This window comes from Solea senegalensis, linkage group LG12 (assembly GCF_019176455.1).
Source record: "Solea senegalensis isolate Sse05_10M linkage group LG12, IFAPA_SoseM_1, whole genome shotgun sequence".
NCBI classification, from domain to species: Eukaryota; Metazoa; Chordata; class Actinopteri; order Pleuronectiformes; family Soleidae; genus Solea; species Solea senegalensis.
The window spans coordinates 16,423,967-16,440,777 of record NC_058032.1 but is presented as its reverse complement, the minus strand read 5'-3'; the positions used below and the strand labels follow the sequence as shown (position 1 = coordinate 16,440,777).

At 41.7% G+C, this 16,811-nt stretch overlaps 1 protein-coding gene across 1 annotated transcript in view; it reads left to right on the top strand.

The window, feature by feature from the left end:
• The window catches only part of tenm1 (teneurin transmembrane protein 1), a 169,650-nt gene that overhangs the window by 66,776 nt on the left and 86,063 nt on the right, over positions 1 to 16,811 (top strand). The window contains exon 6 of the mRNA XM_044040050.1: positions 13,746 to 13,919. Within this exon, the coding sequence (XP_043895985.1) occupies positions 13,746 to 13,919 (174 nt within the window). The remainder of the gene's footprint in view (positions 1 to 13,745; positions 13,920 to 16,811) is intronic.

Below are 16,811 nucleotides of genomic sequence, written 5' to 3'. Positions count from 1 at the left end.
GGTGAATCCATGCAGATTAATCCCCAGGCTGAACCATGCTTTTCCATTAATGTCCCGGCCCCGGTAATTAGTGCATTAGTGAGGAGTGTGAGTGATGACTTGGAGACGACATCACCTTTTAATTGGTGTCATGCTCCACTCCTGCTTGGCAATGATTGATCTTCATGTTGACATCACCATGGCAACTGAACCAAGATGTATGGGATGTAAGACGAGATGATGTGTTATAGCCTGTAAATCAAAGATATTCAAATAGCGAGATCAAAGTGGTCGTGGACTTAATGTCTTTGTCTGGGGGGGAGAGGTTGAGACACGGGCCGCCAGATGATTAGGTTCTCACATTACATAATGATTCAGTAATTTTAATGAATTAATTAAGAGCCTCTGTCAGACCAGGAAAAAAAAAAAAAACAGTCTCCCTCTGTAGTATCACATATAGTCTCATCTTCCTCAAACAATAACAACACTGGCTTTTGCTCTTATATTGATTTTGAGTCTGTCTCTCATTAAATCATGCTCTTAATGAAGACACATTATTATGATAAGTAATGCAATTTATTTATTGTTTTAAATATGGTAATGAATTTGACTTTATTGGAACATATAATCAGCTCAGCTTGATTGTTTTACTGTTCAGGCCGTTGCTGTATACATATATTTATTTTTCTCTTAAACTGAAAGAAGGAACAACAGATTTTTCATTTTCATTTTCATTTTTCACATGCTGAGTGGACAACTGCAAGACTGACACAAACAACTCAATGTACATGGGAAATATCGGGGAAAAAAAATGTATTCAAGCATCTCATATTACATTTTTTGCTATTTTTTTCATTATTGCTATATATTTTGCTAGGTTATTGGTCAGACCAAAAACTCTTATAACTAACTTAACCTTTTACAATTTCCTGCCATAAACCTAATCATGAAATGGAAAATAATGTAGATAAAGTTAGATTAAAAATATTCATCAGTTGCAGTCCTCTCTTGAAGTTGTCGTATTCATCAATGTTGTCATGTAAATATAGTTTGTATTGTCAGTTTTATCATGGAGATACTGCTGACTCAATCAAGTTATTAACAACTCCTTTTTCCTTTTTTTTTTTTCTTTTTTCTTTTTTTAAAAAAGGACAAACTCCCGACCAGTCATGCCAAACAGAAGTCAAACATTTCAGAATTTTTTTTGGAGACGGCCCAAACCCCGCTGGTAAAAATCATGCAAATGCAGCTGGTACATTTGGCTGAGTCTTCATCTTTTCATATGATGCTTTTCACGTGACGCTCAGCCAAACTTTGCAAAGCTTGCAGCGGCGATCCACGGTTCACTGTGTCGAAGAGCTCGTAACTGATCTGACATGCAAAGTGGAGGGGCACAGACTGATCGTTGTTGTAACACTGAGGCCTTGAACACTTGATCTCGCTCTCCATAATTTACCGAACAGCTTTGACAGCGGTGATTTGTAGCAAATTCTCAGTTTTAGACAGCTTGGCAACAGTTCTTAATGCCCACCTCACTTTATTGCCAGTCGTCAATGCTGCTTCTTTTCATGTTATGGTGCCTGTTTATTAATTTTGGGGGTAAAAAAAATTACCACAGCTAATAATGAGGCAATAATATTATGTCTGAAATTAAGGTTTCCAATTAACACAACAATGGCACGATGCATGATTGCAGAGATAATGCTTTCTCCGATGATTGCAGTGTATACCCTCTGCTGTGATTAGCTAAGGCAGGTCTCCTCTCTGTTTTACTGCCCTCTTTCCCCTCCTCCCAATACCCCCTGGTGTTGCAGGGGCTGTGAATAGCTTTGTTAATTTGTTTATCTCCCAATGTACCCCTCCCTCCTGCAGTTGTGGCTTGTTATTAAGCACAACACGGCCATCAGATATGAGGAGCGGGCATTATGATAGCAAACAGGGCATTTAAGGAGAGATAGAGGACAGATTAAGATTGCATCTGTAATCTTAAATAATATTGCTGCAGACAACACTACCAGTTACTCATTTTCCCTTTTAAACCTCATTTAAGTTCAGGCTGTCAAAAAAGCTAATGCGAGTATTCTCCGCGTTAATGAATGTCACGCTGTTTTTAGCTGTTACAATCCATGGTTGCTGAATCCAATATGAGGGAAAGTGGGATGTGACAGTTAGGAAAGATAATCATCTCTATGGCAACAGGGTGAAGCTTCTGACGCAAGTGAAATGAGCAAGTCAGCAGCACCCTGCAATCAAATAATCACCTCCAAATCACATTTCATTCAGGTTACACACACACACACACACACACAGGGACTGTGCACACTTTAAGCCAAGATTTTCTTTATCGTGCTGATGTGCAGCACACGATGCTCCAGGGGACCCGGTGCTTCCATAAAGAGCCAAATGACTCGTTAGTGGTGTTAAATTCATTTCTTTCATGCTTTTTCCTCCAGTAAATCCACTTTCACAGTGAGATGGTAATTCAAAGAATCTACCATTAATCACAGGGGTCAAACTCTGTACAGTCATTTATGGAACTGAACTAAGAAAAGAAAAAAGAAAAAAGAAAAGGTTGTTTGTGGTTTTAGGGGAGCCACAACAAATTATTACTTCAATTATCAACAAATGAGCAGAACATTTTCTTGGTTATCCAGGCCCTAAGGTAATGTTTGCTGATTATAGCTTATCAAGAATTAAGGGTTGTTCTACACTACGCTGTTGTTGACCACCCTGGCTAACAATTTGAAAAATTGCAACTGGGGGCTGAGGAGCACATTACGCATACTGTATTATATTATATATCACGCCAAGAGGACATTTACCCTGACACACTTACACGTTTAATGACAGCATGCCACAATTCTTCTTCAATTGATTGTTCAGTCCAAAACTGAGGATATGTGGTGACCATGGCACATTGATATTACCCAGGGTGCTTTTGGTTTGTTTGTTTTTCATTTTAGCCCTCCATTTTCTGTGAGACACATTGAAAAAAAAAAGGAGTGGTGCGGCGTCGTTTCTGTGTGACCACAGATGGCAGAAGTGTAACATTTTCCCTCCCTCCCTCCTTCAGCTGCTGACACAAGAGGTTAGGGTGTTAACAAGCTGCTCCGACTATCAGCGGAGTCACGTGAGCCAATCAGAGTGCTCCTAATTATATCAGGCTGTATTTGATGTGAAAATGCCATTTAAAGACCACAAAGGGGAATGTTTTTCTTTCAACTCAGCGGAGGCTTTTTTCTACCTTATTATATTATTGCATCCAAAATTCCATGCGTTTCTTTTTTGTTTACACTTACAGTCACAGATATAAATTTGCAAAATGCAGAAATAGGAGGTGTAAAAACCAATGAACCCTCCTAATATGACACAAATGGTTCAGCTCACACCTACAAGGATGTTTGGCTTGCCTAATCTAAATGTGCTAACTATGTGATGTCGCATTTCAGTTACATTAAACTTAAGTGTATCGTGTTTGCGAAGAACCATAGGAGATAAAATATATATTTTGACATTTTAAATGTGTGGCAACAAAAAACACAACGTGTAGCTTTTAGTTTACTTGTGAACACAGCAGAGGAAGCACTTCAGAGGGTGAAGCATTGCGACCAGTGTCCCAGCATCTTTGTGGTCCATCACACTTGCTCGCACAGATGCATGCTCATTTATGTTTCGGGCTTAATGGACTAATACCGGTCGATTGATTAAACCTGGCTCTCATCTTGCATAACCAGCATCTGTTATGTCAACTGGAAAGCTGTAGTTAATGAAAGCACCTGACAAAATTAGCTGATGCCTGCACAGTAAATAAATATATGAATAAATAGGTGTTCGGGATAGTTGCCAGCATAAAACTTTAAGACAAGTTGACAATGTCTTTTGACACATTACCATCTGAAAAAGAAAAATATAACAGCTCATAAAAACAGACTGTGTATCATATATCAGTTTTAATGGTTTTTGTCCTCTAAAAAACTCTCTTCATTGTCATTATATTGAGGGTTTCAATAGTCTGTACATGTACTGGGGGGGAGAAGCTGTTTTTCATTAGTCATTAAAAAGTAAAAGGAAAAACACAGATTTGCGATAGGTGGTTCAGAAAGCAGCTTTCTGACTCATGGTCTTATTTTCAGAAAATAATATTTCTCGCCGGCACAAACTCTGGTGGACAACTGAGGCACATGATGGAACTTTTGTCAATTTATTGTCTCTATAAATCAAATCGGTCTAAGGCTGGTAATAATGCCTCCTTTTTCAGTATCAGTGCTCCAGGCTCACTCATCACTGTTTAAAAGCAAACACAACAAACACAGGAACTTGAACAAAGAAACTTTCCTCAGTGTGGAGGTAATTGTGTTGCCAGAGAAAAAGCCGTCTTGACTCTGAGCAAAGCCAAGGCCAGTCCCTTTTAACAGCCGTCATTAAGAACTAGACAGGACTTTTACTATTGTGAGCATTGTTACTTGACTTGATAAATGCAATGTTATGTCATTGTATGACCAAAATCCAATTAAAAAGAATTTAGGTTGCCCAAATTGACAATATTCCTGAACATGTAATGAAAATGTCTTCTAGAGAGTTTAGAGTTTCCATATCTACAAAGCACCTATGGAAATATCTCTACAAAAGCAGTGGAAAGACTCCTTGGACTCATTTTTCAGTGTAGCAGTGTAAAGGGCAAAGGCGCAAAGATTTGAAACAAATCCATGTGGAGCCAAAGACATGCCTAAAAGTAAAAAAGATAGTTTGACCACATTGGAAAAAAAAAGAAAAGCTCAAATGTGCTGATTCACTCTGCAGAAGCTCTTCTACTTCCATTCACCCTGAACTGCACCCCATATGCAATCAGACACACACACAATCCGCAGGCCATCGCGCAGCATATTGTTCCGCTATACTGTCCTTCAAGATAGTTGTACAGAGTGAGAAAAGACGCTTAAGGAAGTTTTAAAAACATTGAGTCACATCAGCTCCTGAAGCTATAGGTGGGTGGTTTAGAGCAGTGATTCTCAACCTCTGGGATCATTTCTGGATATTGGCAGATATTTGTGGAGAAAAAAAAACATTCAGAACTGTCTGAACCAGTTACTGAGCGAGTTTGTGAGCGAGTCAAAATCTCGTGTTCTCGTGAGTCTCATGGTGTTTGGACAAAACAAAACAATGAATTACTTTGGTTTTGTGAAATTGGCATCATTTCAGAACTTCAGCCCCTCCTCTGATGCGGGAGCAGGCAGAGAGTTTTCTACAGTAAGATGGAGAGATGGTTTCTCAAGAGAAGTATTCTAGCTCAAGGCCAACAAGAACCAGAACCGGTCTTTCAAAGCGGATCTGTGTTTGTCAGTGTAACAGAAAACAACATGTGTGGGGCTCACAACAACATAAAGCAGAAATATTTGCCCATGTTTCTGCAATACTATATTTACATGACAGTGGGTTGTTTCCCTGACGTGCTGTTGTATGTCGACTGCTCGTCTTCACTTATTGCAGGCATGTGAAGTGTAAATGGCGTTAATAAACACCAATTTAAAATAGAAAAATACCACACTGATGCTCATTTTAAAAGAGGATATATTCCAATAGTGCGGGGAGAAAGAAAAAAAAAGTAATTGAAAGCATGTGTGCCGTCATGAAGTTAGAAAACACCATCAAACAGTCACAGTTGAGCACAATTAAAATATAAAGTGAAGAATCATGGAGACTACAGTCCAACATCGCTACTTCACAGCTGATCTGACTGCCACATTATTATACTGCAAATGAATTAGCAGGGTAACTATGATGCCGTGTGGACTGCAGTGCATTCATTAGCGGATTGCAGCGCGGTATAGTGATGACCTCAGTTGCGTGATGAGTCTGACGTCAGAGGACTGGAGATTGCAGTCTGTTCTGATAGCAGGTGGTGGGCCGGGAACCAGAAATTGTGTAAAGGGTTGAAGTCAGAGGATCAGCTGAGTCTTGTGACATTTTTCCTGGCAGATGCTGAATCGGTCTACTCGTAATGAAACGTTAACTTTCTCCCAAAGGGGAGTTTTTGAACAGGTGGTCACCTGTTTGTCTGGGATCAGCCGCGATCCTTTTCATTGTGCAGCTCTGTTGCGGAGGAGCGCCTGGCAACCAATTATCTACTCAGCAATGCTGAGTGGGTTCGATGGCTGCTACAACCTTTTTTCCAGTAGGGCCTGGGAACAAGAACTGTCTCTATTAGGAATGTTCCTGCTCAGTGCAGTTCAGTTAGACATAAAATCACTGTCACACGCACATAACAACTCAACTACTCAAACTACACACACACACAGACATATGTTTGTCCTTATGGTTTGTGTCACTGTGCATGTGCTTGCGTTTGTACATGTGTCTGCAATGAGGGCTCATTTGTTTCAGCTTCTTTTTCCAAACGCTCGCACCTGTGATAAGTTTTCCTGCTGCATGGACATATACATGTAATGTGAAACTCCTGCTTTTCTCCTTCTGCAAATTGATAAAAAAAATAAATAAATGCTTTCCATACCTTTGTATTTGAGTTCACTGGTGTGTATGTACTGTACATGAAAGTGTGTGTGTGTGTGTGTGTGTGTGTGTGCTCACCCGAGCTTCTTTCAGCAAGCTGCTTCATGCCTCATTGGGGTCTGTATTGATTGGTTCAGTTTCTCTTTGTTTTCATTCTTCTGTTTGGGTCGACTGATGCAGCTCTAAGAAACCCGCTGGCCTTTGTTAAAAATGCCCCAACAGCTCCAAAAAGCCTTTGGTAAAATTGCTTTAAATGGCTGGAAAGACTGTGGTCAGATAGCTCTGAATGGTGAGAGAGCCCTTTGCTCAAATGTCTTCAGAAGGTCACAGAGGGTGCAGTGAAACAGCCTCAAAAGTCCTAATAATTTACTGCTACATGCTCACACACACACACACACACACTGTTCTCTCTCACCCTCTGTGGCACTCGCGCACCAACACACACACACACACACAACAATCTCGCAGGGATTGAGCGACAACTGACTGTGAGCGTCAGCCGAGAGTCGCCGCGTTTCAGCTCTCATGTGGTGTTAGATGGTGGCAGCCGGAGGGGAATCTAACATGGCGCCGATCCCCTGCTCATTGAACACTATTCTGTCTGTTGTAACATGACTCAGCGTTCAGAAAGGGGCCATATCAGTAAGACAGTGAGTGGGAGACACAGAGAGAGTGGAAGAGAGGGCTTGTGACAGAAAGAGAGAGAGAGAGAGAGGGGGCCGTGTTTAGAAATGAAACGACAGTCGAATGTGTGAAGCTAAAAACTGTGATCTGTTAGACTTGGTGTACTGTCGCTATACTGTGATTAAATATGACACTGATGGCGAGATTTACTGGTAAATAAACACCAGGGTACACAGGAAACCTCATCATTCACTACACGAGTAGTATCACCACCTCTGCTCTTCCTTTATCTCTCCTTCCCGTCATTTCATCCCTTTTATCCAAACAGGACTTTACATGCATATGACAAGAGCAAGGTCACACGGATGATGAATCCTGAGGTTTAGAGACATTTCCTCAGGTGATTCCGCTGCTGCTCACACACACACACACACTCGTGCATGTCATTGAACACACTTAAACAGGTATGACAGTGGGGGTTAGTAGTTTTCAAGGGTTTGATGAATGGGAGTAAGAAAAACACTGTAGTGCCTTTTGTCTGTCAGAATGGAGCAAGGGCCGATGGGCGAGAAGGCGGCAGGGCAGGGAGACCCTCAGGCTCTCTGTCTCTGCTCAAATGTTGACTTAGACACCGATTTGTTTTATTGGCTCTGAAGTCGCTCTCCTTCACTCTCCTTCACACTTTGTCCCCATTTGTCTCCCCCTTCTCTCTTACGCCCCTCTCTCCCTCGGAGTCTTTCATCTTGCTCTGCCCTTCTTTCTCTCGCTGCCTTTTCTTTCTGCCATCCCTCAGAAGTTGTGGCTTCGCTAGAGGCTGACACAGCCATGCAGAGCTGGGCTGAGCAAATGCTTTTACTGTACATGCTAAACTACACACTAAACCAAATGACGGATGCTCTTGAAAGTGTTTGCTGCTGGGCAAAGCCAGCTGTGGACTGTGGTTGTCAGATGGAATGTGGTTGGCACTTAGCTATGTGTATGAGCCGGGGAAAAAAAGGCAATCAGGCTTGGGTGTGTTTCTGCTGGTGCGAGAGTATTGATAAATCATTTTTAACTGACTGCGGTGCTACCTTGGCTGTAATGGTTATCGATAAGACAGTATATTCACAGTCATTCTCACCCATTGTGTCCAGCCGTCCATCTCAGGACCGTTACAAACACCAGATAACTGCATGTAGTGTAACAGAAGCATTCAACAGGAACACACACGCATACAGAAAAATATATTCTTTCACTCATCTCCTACTCTTTCTCACACCACAAGTGTGAAATCTAATCATCACCGGAGCCCACAATCATTTCTATCTAATCTGGAGACACACACATGCCTGACAACAACAATAGTAACAACTGCAGCACCAACTGCAAGTCGAAGCGTTATCTCTTCGCCCACCAGCTCGAATTGCCTGCTTTTAAAATCTGGCTGTCCGTAAAAGTCTGCTGGAGAGAATTTAGTGGTTCAGGGGTTTTCCATTTTACTATCACAATAAAGATATGCCATCAATACAGCTTTACATTCCAGCTCTTAATGTCCAGCAGCTGTAGGGGAGCAGTTATCCGAGCAGCCTTATGCACAAATGTCCACCAGCTTGAATTCTTCTGTCCTCTTAATTTCCTCCGCGGTAGTTTAAGTAAACCTGAAGAAGCCACATCAAGAAACTCTTTCTCTTACTTCTTAACTGTCTAAATCACACCCTTCACCCGGTGCTGCTCCCTTGAGCCTGTCACATCCTCCACATATGACTCTGTGGGGTGTCTGACAGCGAGGGTACAGTACAGAAACCCCTCACAGCAGTGCTGTCCTATTACCTCTGGCACTCATCTCACTGCAACACTGATCAATGGCTCATGTGTGCAAGGGCCGCGGCTTTTTTACCTTGTGCACGGCAGCTCGCTGTCATTGCTGTGCTGCTGCTGCTGCTGCCTCTCAGCTTTTAATGACTGGACTCGCTCCGACTCTGTCTCTGACATGTGACATGTACACGTTATGTTCGTTTTCGTGCAGCGAAAGATGGACACTGGGAGAGAGATGGATTGACAGTCTGAGGTAGAGGAGAGTGAGAGTGAAGGTTCACGCTGAGCACATGCTGCTCGCATAAGTGACTGCATGCTGTGTCTAAGTGTGTGTCTGTGCGAGTGTGTAGTGTGTGCTGTGTGTCCACACATACGATAAAAAATGCATTGAATCCTGTAAGCAGTTGAATTTGGATGTGGGGAAAAGCAGTGACTCTGAATGTATTTTTTTCCTATTATAAAATCGGATTTATTTATTTTTCCCCTGTTATGATGACCTTAATGGTCCCTGTCAAAAAATTATAAATAAATACATAAATAAAAGGCACATCATATTCCGTTGACTGTATAAATGTATCGTCTCGAGTTTGCTTTCACTTAGTTAACTGACCAAGAATGATTTCAATTCATAAACATAAGCACAGAACATTTTGCAGTTTACTGGATAATTAAATCATATCCAATTACATTTATCTTGCCACCATCACGTTTAATTTTTCCAATTTTGATTCTGAAAATTAGACTATATATTTCCATCATTTTGGTGGAGCAGATGGCTCTTAGTGCAAGAACCACCCATGAGCCTCTACTGCCATTGCTTTGGGGAAAAGAAGCCTGTTAGTATCCAGACTCAATAGTTGCAGCTTAATCAGAACACTTATTTTTAATTACAGTAAGAAATAAAATCCTTTGCCAAATTTGAACGCACTCCATTCTAACCTAGTATGTGGTATAATTTTAGTTAAATAGTTTTACATTGTAAGAAATACGTAGTTTCTCAGGTGGTAGAGGAGGTGATTGACACCGATTGTCACATTTGGTTACCTTTGTGCTGAGTTAAGCTGGCCTGTTATAGGAGGTAGCACATGTTTACTATGCTAATATCAGCGTCGTATCAATCTCATTTAACTCCGACCAAGAGTAAGAGAGAGTAAGCTCACTTGACAAAATGTCAAACTATCCTTTTTTTAACCACTGAATTAAGCACATACTACTCCTAACTACTTTTATTCCTCTGTGTGTGGAAACAGGTAATGGCCAGATGACATCTCAAGAATGCCCCTTGAATCCACTTGAATAGAATTAGTTTGTCGAGTGACCTCATATTTCATGAACGTGCTATATTACTATTATTATTGAAGTATTATGTGAAGAATGCCTCAAGAATCTTTACAAACGTGGCACAGTTTTTTCTCTGGATTATCTGTTTGGATGATGACTGGTCATGGTGGCCTCATTTCTTTGTCCTACAACAATTCCAAAGTCAAGAAGCATAAAGTTGTGTAGACTTAAACTGCATTGGTCAGCAGAGGGACAATTCTAGTTATTGTAACACTGTACGCATAAAGTTCATCCTGCTCAGCAGTACCACAGCAGTATCCTAAACTTATGACTGTGAGTCCATGTTATTGTCTGCCTTTTAGAGGGAGCTTGTGACACAATTAGCTTCATTTAGACCAACAAATTCAATTTCAATTACCACAACCTGGCTTCTCAGGAAATAAACTATAGCTAACCTTCATCCATCCATCCATCCATCCATCCATCCATCCATCCATTTTCTACCACTTTATCCTCCACATGAGGGTCGTGGTGGTGCTGTGCCAATCTCAGCTGACATAGGCAGTGTATATCTAGGACAGTTGGCCAGTCCATCGCGGGGCCACACAGAGACAAACAACCATCCACTCTCTCACCTACGGTCAATTTAGAGTGTCTTATTTACCCAATCCCCATATTGCATGTTTTTGGACTGTGGGAGGAAGCCAGAGAACCCGGAGAAAACCCACGCACACATCAGGAGAACATGCAAACTCCATGCAGAAAGGCCCTTTTTCTGACTGGGTCTCTAACCCGGGTCTTCTTGCTGCAAAGGCAAGAGTGCTAACCACTACACCAGCCGCATGGTCCATTTTAGCTGACCTAGTTTATTTTCTTTTTTTGTCTATGTTTCTAAGGCCACAAATGAACCTTCAACAGTCTCTTTCAAGGGACCGCACATAATCCTGTATGTCCCAAACAAGAACCACTTTTCCTCTGTCTCCAAATGTAAACCTCTATTAAAACCCTATAATCTTGTCCTTGCCCATAGCTCCAAAAGTAGTTTTAAATGCCCACAATTAATACGGTCAAGTGAATCACAACAAATTTGTCCTCACAAGGCTTGAGATTGCTCCGAGCAGGTCCTCAAAAGTACGAGAGCAAATGCACGAACTCGCGCTCTTCACCACCATCCTCTCCTTATCAAGGTCCTTATCTGTCATCACTTTAGTGTGTGTGCGTGTGTGTTTGCTGTATGACTCGAGATGCTGAGTGTTCAAGCAAAAGGTCAACAGCATTAAAACTAGAGAGGGCAGGAGACACAGGCTGATGAGCAGGAGGAGTGTGGACTGAGGAGCTGTTGAGGATGGATGGAAATGGTAAAGAGGAGAAGATAGGAGAGCCTGTGAGGACTGTCGCTGCAGAGTCATTACTGGAGTGGGTGACACTTGGCTAATGGAGGTGTGTGTGTGTGTGTGTGTGTGTGTGTGTTTGGTGGATTACAAGAAGAAAAGGAAAAGCAATTCAGATGAGAGGAAAAGAGGAAAAATGGAGCATCTAAATCGAAATGTATCAGTTTGGGAATAACTTGTTATCCTTCACTGAGCATTCTTACAGACTCATTTATGAAACTATGAAATGTTCCACTCTACTGCGTAATATAATGCAGCGCAAACAGCGATGATGCATACGAACCTACATTTGTAGGCGCCACGCTATATTTCCTGGCAAAGTCTAATAGAAGAGAGTTGATCATGGCTCAGAGTTTTAAAAGTAAGTCTCTGCTGCATTGATTCTCAGTTTGTCTTTGTTAAATATAACAAGATTCTCTCCGTCATCAGCTTTTTCCGCTGCAGATTCCGCTCTACCTGGCTGTTGTTTTTCTGTTTTTGTACTTCCTCCCACCTGTCTGCCAAAGATGCAGTACATTCATAAAGACAACCAGAAGGGATTTGGTCTGTAACTAAACCCATGAAATTGAGTGTACAAGGCAGATCATTTCGGGTACTGCTTGTCAGTACAACCCCCAGAATCAATCTTCCAAACTAATTACACAAGGATATGCTAATAATAAAAACCCCCCACCCTGCGTCATTTAAATGGAAAAAAAAAATAAACCACAGTGAAAGTAAACAACCTGAAAGAAAGAGTGACTTGTTCCCTTACTGATGTAAAGAATCTGGACGTGTCCCTGTCTGGTCTCATCACAGACTGACAGTTCAATTAGTATGAATTAAATGATGCGTGACGTCTCCCTCTTGGCCCCGGTAATCGTCACTGTTCTGCTTTGAAGAGCTCATAGTGTGCATGACTAGATAGCTAATCCAACAGAGGCTAGGGCTAAGTCAGGAGTTGAAATGTATGATTTTCTGATCCCCATAGATGCGAGAGGGGAGCAAATTGGCTTCAGCGCTCAGAGCCGATCACAGACGTGCTATATTTTTCAGAGAAATTGGTCCTTCCTTTGCTGTTCTGCTGCTCCTGCAAAGTGACAGTTTTAATCAGGTATCCCTTCATCAGCATGTAGGTGTGCTGGTGTGTGAACATGCATGCATGCAGGACAGCAGCTGGCGCAATAATACACAGATGTGTGTGTGTGTGTGCGCGCGCGTAACTGTGAATTTGTTTTTCGAAGCAGCCATTTTGTGCAAGAGCGTGTCAAGTGCTTTTTGCGGCTGATGGCAATCAGTCGCCAGACAGAAGACAGACAGTGAAAATGTTTGAAGTCGTTAGAAGTTCCTTACCTTGATCTTAATGCAGCAGCCATCCTCTGACTGCCACCAGCGCACAGTAACTTTGTGATGTGAGTCTTTGCTTTTGTTTGATGTTCTGAATGTGTCAAATGAGAAAAAAAAAAAAAAACCTGCAACGATTTACTCCAATTGCTTTGTTCCTCCGATCAGCAGAGACATTACGTTCATAGATTAGTCAAATCTAAAGCGGCGTTGGAGAACTTTCCCACATGAATGGAGCCCTGTGACTGGTCAGAGCAAGGTGAATGTTTTAATGAACATTTTATTGAAAGACCTTGCAAGCTGCTAATTAATTTCCTTAATGGGCAGGTGTTTGTTGCTTTTATTTAACAGCATGTTGGAATTGTTGTCCTAGTAAACAGTTTTATGAGTGGGAGGGGAATCCGGTATCCTCCCAAACCCTTTGTTATTTAAAAGGCCCATATGGATTGTGAATCGGCAGCAGCTTTCAAAGCATCATTAGTCATGCATAAAAGACTGTGTTAGTGCTTTAATATCAGCCCTGGGCTCAGGCTCTGAAGATCTGCCATAATTGCCCACCTCTGTCACATTCACTGTTTATGTGTGTGTGTGTGTGTGTGTGTACATGCACATAGTGGACGAGAGCGTGTGTGTGTGTGTGTACACGTGTTCTTAGTGTAATTGTGCATTGTCTTGCCCTGGCACTAATAGCCACATAAACCGAGCCAGGGCTTTAAGATATAGGCATTAAAGAAGATTCAGACACACCCATATGCATGCTTTGAATATTGATTTTTTTTCCTCTATCTGCTTTTCCTTTTCCCCCTCGGCTGCTGCTGTGTGTTGTGTGTCTGTGTGTGTGTGCAGCGGTCCACCTGTTGGGTCTGACCTGGCATCTGCGGCACGGTGAGAGCCAGCTGTACGAGAACGGCCTGAGCTCGGCGGACCATCAGCTGGAGGACCACGGCAAAACCCGACCGACCACCTCAATCCAGCTGCTGGACACACTCAACCCTGAAAACACACACGTTGGTGACAAAGGTGCGTTGGTCAAAGACACAGACACACAGTAAAGCACCGACCAGATGTGCTCATCAGTAAACAGTGGTTTGTGATTTAGTAAATATCAGTGAGCGTTCATTCACTTCATTTTAACTGCTTTTATTATGTATCTTTGCATTATTGAAGCAATTATTAGCGATTATTATTATATTATTGATATAAATTAGGTGTAAATAAGTCTTAGATTAAAAAGATTATCCTTTAATCCATCTTAAACATGAGTACATTTGTACAACATTTTGACATGGTTGTACTTTCTTCTTCATTAAAATCTTGAATCCAGTCATTTTACACATCAAAGTGTGTTTACACATTTTAGGGAGTACTACTGAACATGTGATAAAAGTCCTCTGCAGCCACAGAAAGGCCTTGGAGCCAAATAAGAAGAGCTTCGCAAAATCTGATAAGTTGCAGCAAATGATGTCTTGAGGCAGTGTTGGTTGAGGCCGAGGTCTAAAATTTTGAAAATGGAATAGATCTGGGGATGTGGAGTTAGAAATACATGTGATTGCCAGTCCTCTGTATCCCGCTCGTCTTCTGTGCTCGAGGCTCGCAGCTCCAGGCTACATTAACTGTAGGAGCAAAACTCACATGAAGCCAAGCTGGCCAAAACAGTTGCTGGATAATATAGGTGCCATGATTTGACAAGGAACTGTGTGGGATGAAATGTTCCAGGTCTGCTGCATTTGCAGAAAACGTCCACAAAAAAATGGGATCCAAATACCTGAGACCTGTAACTGACATTTGAGTCCACGATGTGATGTAGGCAAACAAAGCACTGCAGCTTCCATGAGCAATTGCTTTTAGCTGCACTGAATTCATCTGATTGATTTTGAGCTCACAATGATGATGAATGATTTTGTATCTTAATATTGTAATATTTTACTCTCCATAGAATAATTAAAACATTACATTACATGTCATTTAGCAGACGCTTTTATCCAAAGCGACTTACAATGGAATAGAGTACAGTCAGCGAGGGGTGGAATTGAACTTGCGACCATTGCGACCATGATGTTTTTTACACTTAGGGTACCGGTCTTAACCACTGAGCCACTCCACCCAAACATATAGCTCTCAGACTGTGAACACTACATCTTTCCCATTTTATGCATTAACCCTCCTGTTACTTGTAATTACCCTAACTCCTAGACTGTTTCTGAGGAAATTCAAAAAGGATGGATGGATGGATACCAGAAAAATAGAGAAATAGAGCTTTGCGCCCATATTATCATTACGGTAGCCCTCAGAATGAAGTCAAATTTATTTTGGAATAAGGGGCAGAAGCACTCACTCATTGAACATTTTTTGATAATTCTAAAATCAAAGTAAATCCAGGCGGCCTGATTATCATGATGGTCATAAGAGGGTTCATAAGCTTTACTGTGAATTGATGCAGTCAGTGCTTGATTTCAAAGCATTTCCAGATTATAAACCGGAATAAACCAGATAATGCTTCTAATAATAATCTGCTCGCATTCACCGCGATTCAGACTTTGAGATTGTATAGTGCACTTTGTGACAAATCATGAACGCACTGGACATGACCCCACTGTACGTGAACATTACATTACAGTCTTCCTATTTTTGTTCATTTAATGAAATTAAAAAACGTCAACAATCGGACTCTCGTTGACTCGTTTGCTTCTGGATTTAATGGAGGCACAACTATCGACTTATTGACTAAAAAGCAGCAAGATGAGAAAACTAGGATTTCAACAATATGAATGGAACATGTTGAGATCGACTGTGTATCCATGGGCATGAGTTCCAATCAATTTCCATAGCATTAGCATCCTGCCTCGCATGCATACCACACCTGTCACAATGTTTCAACACAGTGACAGACGTCAGTGCAGGGATCAGCCCTGAACTGGTTACTCATTTATCAGAAAGGCAAGGTAATTGGTTAATCATGTTCGCTCTTAGCAAGTACGTGACTAGAATAGCCTTCCTCTACTCAGCTGTCTCTCAACTAGCCAGTGGAATTACTAACACCAATTTAACCTCATGATACGGGACATTAATTGTGAGTGTTCCAGGTCAGGGAGTCAGCAGGACACAGCAACCTTCATGCTTACTCTGACTCTGATGGATATTACACGGAATGCTGTTGAAGCCCATGTTCAGCATTTACCCAGAGAATGCAAACCAAACTGCAACCCACTGCAATTTTGTTAATGTGGGACATCCCTAAAGCAACTGTTCTTGATGAATCCTCACATTCTGCGGATTAACAGACATCAGTAGCTAAATCCTTCACTAGTGCACGAAGGGGTCGCAGAATTCAAGTTTCATGTGTTGCATCACAACAATCTATTGTTTCATACTGCTTTTTGCTTTATATCCTTGATGAAAGCTGGGAAATCAAAATGGGCAAAGCTAAGCCATTGCCGCGGGGACTCAGATTAATAAAATTGGCACGGTGGAGGTGGTCCCCAGGCAAAGGAGGGCCAGAGAGATTAGAGATTAGGCGGTAATCCAGTGTGGCAGATTATCACGCTCATCCTGCTGTAGCCATCACCTCTCACACCAAGAGACCAAACAATCCCCTAGATTACACGGCAAAGGCTGGTGAGAGGAGGCTGCAGGTAACAGGAAGGATAAAAACATGACACGTGGGGGGGAGAAGGGTGAGTGATGGAAGGAGGGAAGAATGACTGATGGATACCACTCTCCTTGAGGGACGTTTCAGATGTTGATCATAATGATAAGCACCTCCGGCATCAACTGTTGACACCGACATTTCCGGAGCTAATTTCACTACGTTTGTCCACAAAATGAAAAACTAAACGAGATGAAGATGAGCTTTTTCTCTTCGAATGAATTATTTTTATTTTTTTATGGCACAGCTGTAAAGACAAGTAACAT